Source organism: Sipha flava, unplaced genomic scaffold, assembly GCF_003268045.1.
Source record: "Sipha flava isolate LNK unplaced genomic scaffold, YSA_version1 462_pilon_pilon, whole genome shotgun sequence".
Lineage (NCBI taxonomy): Eukaryota > Metazoa > Arthropoda > Insecta > Hemiptera > Aphididae > Sipha > Sipha flava.
The window spans coordinates 1-3,957 of NW_020273234.1; the positions used below are offsets into that span (position 1 = coordinate 1).

General features: G+C 42.0%; 1 protein-coding gene across 1 annotated transcript; it reads left to right on the top strand.

Annotated features, from left to right (window-relative positions):
• Window positions 1-9: 9 nt before the first annotated feature.
• LOC112689682 lies at window positions 10-3,957 on the top strand (the record flags this gene model as incomplete). The annotated part of the gene is given in 1 exon segment (XM_025563517.1): window positions 10-3,957. A coding segment is annotated over 1 exon segment (3,862 nt), but the record flags the coding sequence as incomplete, so codon positions are not given.

Below are 3,957 nucleotides of genomic sequence, written 5' to 3' on the forward strand. Positions count from 1 at the left end.
CAGGTGCCGTCATCCGCTCTATACCGTTATCCGATTCCAACTATGCCGTTGCATGGAAATCATTAAATGATCGATTCGATAATCAGCGTTTAATAATGAATGCGCATTTGGATAGGTTGTTTGAGTTTCCACCGTTAAAATCATCGTCTTTGCACGAATTAAAGAAATTTCTCGATACTTTCCAAGAAAATATCGCGGCCTTGGAAAACTTTAAAATTCCAAATAAGGAAGGTTACTTGTTTTTCTATATTGCTGCACGTGTATTAGATTCAAATACTAAATGTTTATTCGAATCTCAACATAACAACGATACATTGCCAGTTATTAATGATTTATTAAAGTACGTTCAAAATCGTTGTCAAATTCTTCAGAATAGTTTCACTGCCTCAACACCAATAGCTTCCATCAAACTGAAACCAGCATTTTCACCAAGTAAGAAAGTTCAAGCACTTACGAAAACATCTCTTGTCACCAATTCGTCTGAATCAAATAAAGCATGCCCTCTTTGCAGTTCTTCTCATCATCTTTATAAGTGTGAACAATTTTTACAACTGTCTCCATCAAAACGTTTAAAAAAGGTTCAATCAAATCATATGTGTACAAACTGTTTAAGTGCTAACCACACATCCATTAAATGTATGTCTAAATTTACTTGTCGTCATTGTTCCGCCCGACATCATTCATTATTGCATCTAGGCGAAAACGAGCAAAATTCATTGTCGTCAGACACTCATTCGATACCGAAAACCAAACCAAATCCTTCAACTTCGTCCACAGAACAGTCCTCAACTCCGTTTGTCGGAACGGTCAACACTACCAACTTGAATGTATTAGGCACGGCCCTGATTCGTGTACGTGACAAATTTGGACAATGGACTACTGTTCGGGCACTTATTGATTCTGGCTCTCAGATCTCGGCTATTACGCATATGAGTGCTACTAAGCTCGGTCTTAACAGACGTCATACCGATGTTTCTGTTGTGGGATTGTCTCAAACCCCTATTATACAAACAAAGGGTTCATTACTTTGCCACATTATTCCTCATACAGCGGCTTCCCCTGAGTTGATATGCGAGCCTCTCATATTATCGAAAATCACTGGTCTTATGCCTTCAGCAGTCCTGAGTCCTTCAATACGATCAACTTATTCGGATCTACAATTTGCCGATCCGTCGTTCGATTACCCGGGTCACATTGATTTTCTTATCGGCGCGGACATGTATAATAAAATATTTGAAAATGGTTATCGTGTCCTCCACAGAGACGGCCTTCCTTCAGCCTTTGAGACCTCACTTGGTTGGATCTTTGTGGGAACTTCCAGTCAATGTCATTCTCAATCCAGCGTGTGCTTAAAGTTATCCTCGGAACCGTCGCTAAAGGAGTTGTTACATCGTTTTTGGGCCTGTGAAGAGCCAGAAGTTCAGTCTGTACCATTTACCGAACAAGAAAAGTGTGAGGACATTTTTCACCGGTCTACTGTTCGAGATAGTACAGGTCGTTACATTGTCTCTTTGCCATTTAAAAAGGACCCATCAATTCTTGGTGATTCTCGAGGTATGGCTCTATCACGATTTTTTAATTTAGAGCGAAAATTACAAGCCGAACCTGAATTATACGCTGAATATCGGCGGTTTATGAGTGAGTACCAATCACTTGGACACATGAAAGTTGCAGCCACACCAGGAAAATACGTGATTCCTCATCATGCTGTTGTAAAATATTCAAAGGACAAACTTAAATTACGAGTTGTTTTCGACGCTTCGGCTCGTACTACTTCGGGTGTCTCGTTGAACGACACTCTATTTGTCGGTCCAAAGTTACAGTGCGACATATCGAATATCCTACTTCGTTGTCGTCTGAATAAATACATGTTTACGGCCGATATATGTAAAATGTTTCGCCAAATCAACATCCACCCGTCACATTACGACTATCAGCACATATTATGGCGAGACGATCCTTCAAAACCATTGGTAGAATATGCCTTGACGACTGTTACATATGGAGTCGCCTCATCGCCTTATCAAGCCTTGCGTGTGCTGCACCAACTAGAAAGGGATGAGGGACACAAGTTTAAAAGAGCCTTAGGCGTTCTCACTACAGAAACCTATGTAGATGATATTATAACAGGAGCAGAAACAATTCCTGACACGCTAACCCTTCAACGTCAGGTCACTGAATTGTTGGATGCAGGTGGTCTAGAGCTCAAGAAATGGGCAAGCAACTGTCCAGCGGTCCTTCAGGATGTTCCTGCAGAAAACCGAGTTATGGAATCCTCCTTTGATCCGAAAGATCATTGTTCAGTCAAAATACTTGGTTTACATTGGGACCCGGTGTTAGATATATTGAGTTACCATAGCGAGTCCCCTACTTCTGCCATAACGAAACGTTCAGTGTTATCTACGATAGCCAAAATCTACGACCCACTTGGAATTCTGTCCCCTATCACATTTTGGGCGAAATGCTTTATGCAGGTATTATGGAAGAATGATTACCATTGGGACCAGCCCATTTCTACCGAAATGGCTTCGTCTTGGAAGACATTTTCTTCTGAACTTCCATGTGTTTCTTCGGTCAGTGTTCAACGGTACATTCCCACTGAACAGTCTTCGAATATATCACTCTTAGGGTTTTCCGATGCGTCCCTTAGTGGATACGCTGCAGTTGTATATATTCGATTGGAGTACAACTCTATGCCTCCGACCGTACATCTTATCACCGCTAGATCCAAAGTTGCGCCCTTGAAGTCAGGACGAGTGGTTGAACCATTATCAGTTCCGAGGTTGGAACTTTGTGGTGCACTACTACTTGCGCAAACATTGCATCGAATACAAACAACACTCGCTTCAAAGATCAACATCCAAGAAGTACATGCATGGACAGACTCCACTGTCGTGCTATCATGGTTAACTTCTCAACAAATTGAATTTAAGATCTTCGTGACAAATCGTTTGAAAAGGATATTCGAATTATTACCGAACTGCCATTGGCATTATATTCCTACCCACCAAAATCCAGCGGATTGCGCTTCAAGAGGCATGTACCCTAAAGAAATGCTGTCTCATAGTTTGTACTGGAATGGGCCCGACTTGTTGAAACAGTCAATCAACCATTGGACTACCACAAGATTCAATGTTGTGCCAAATGACCTATTGCCGGAACGAAAACTTGTTTCAGAGACAGTTCATCTTGTCACTCTGCCATATAGCGATACTAGTTGGCTCGAACGCTTTTCAAATTTTACACGCCTCCAACGAGTCCTCGTTTACATCCGCCGCTTTATTGCTCGTGGCCGCCAACTGCCTGCTTATTCAGGTTATATTCGTCAGTCAGAATTAGAGGACGCATTGAAGGTACTTGTCAAAATCACTCAATCACAGAATTTTTATTCTTTTATATTAAGTCTTTCTTCATATAAAACTACGGCTATTCCGGCGTCACTAGCACGCCTATCTCCGTTTATAGATTCTGACGGAATCATTCGGGTAGGAGGTCGCCTAAGACATGCCAATGCCAACGAGAATCTTAAGCATCCTATCTTACTACCAAAATCTTGTGTGCTTACAACTTTGCTTGTTCACCATTTCCACATAAATTATCTTCATGCCGGGCCTCAACTGGTTTCCTCGCTCATAAGAGCGCGTTTTTGGATCATTTCGAGTCGCTCCGTCATAAGACATATAATCTTTAAGTGTGTACCATGTGCAACATATAGAGCATCTATCCCATCACCAGTCATGGGTGATCTCCCTAAGTCACGAGTCCAGTCAATACGACCATTCAGCAATGTAGGCATCGATTGTGCTGGCCCTTTTGCCATAAAAGAAGGAAAACGTCGAAATGCTCGCGCAAGTAGATGCTATTTAGCAATCTTTGTGTGTATGGCAGTGAAGGCTGTCCATGTAGAAGTTGTCTCGGACCTATCCACTCCTGCGTTCATTGCCGCGCTACACAGGT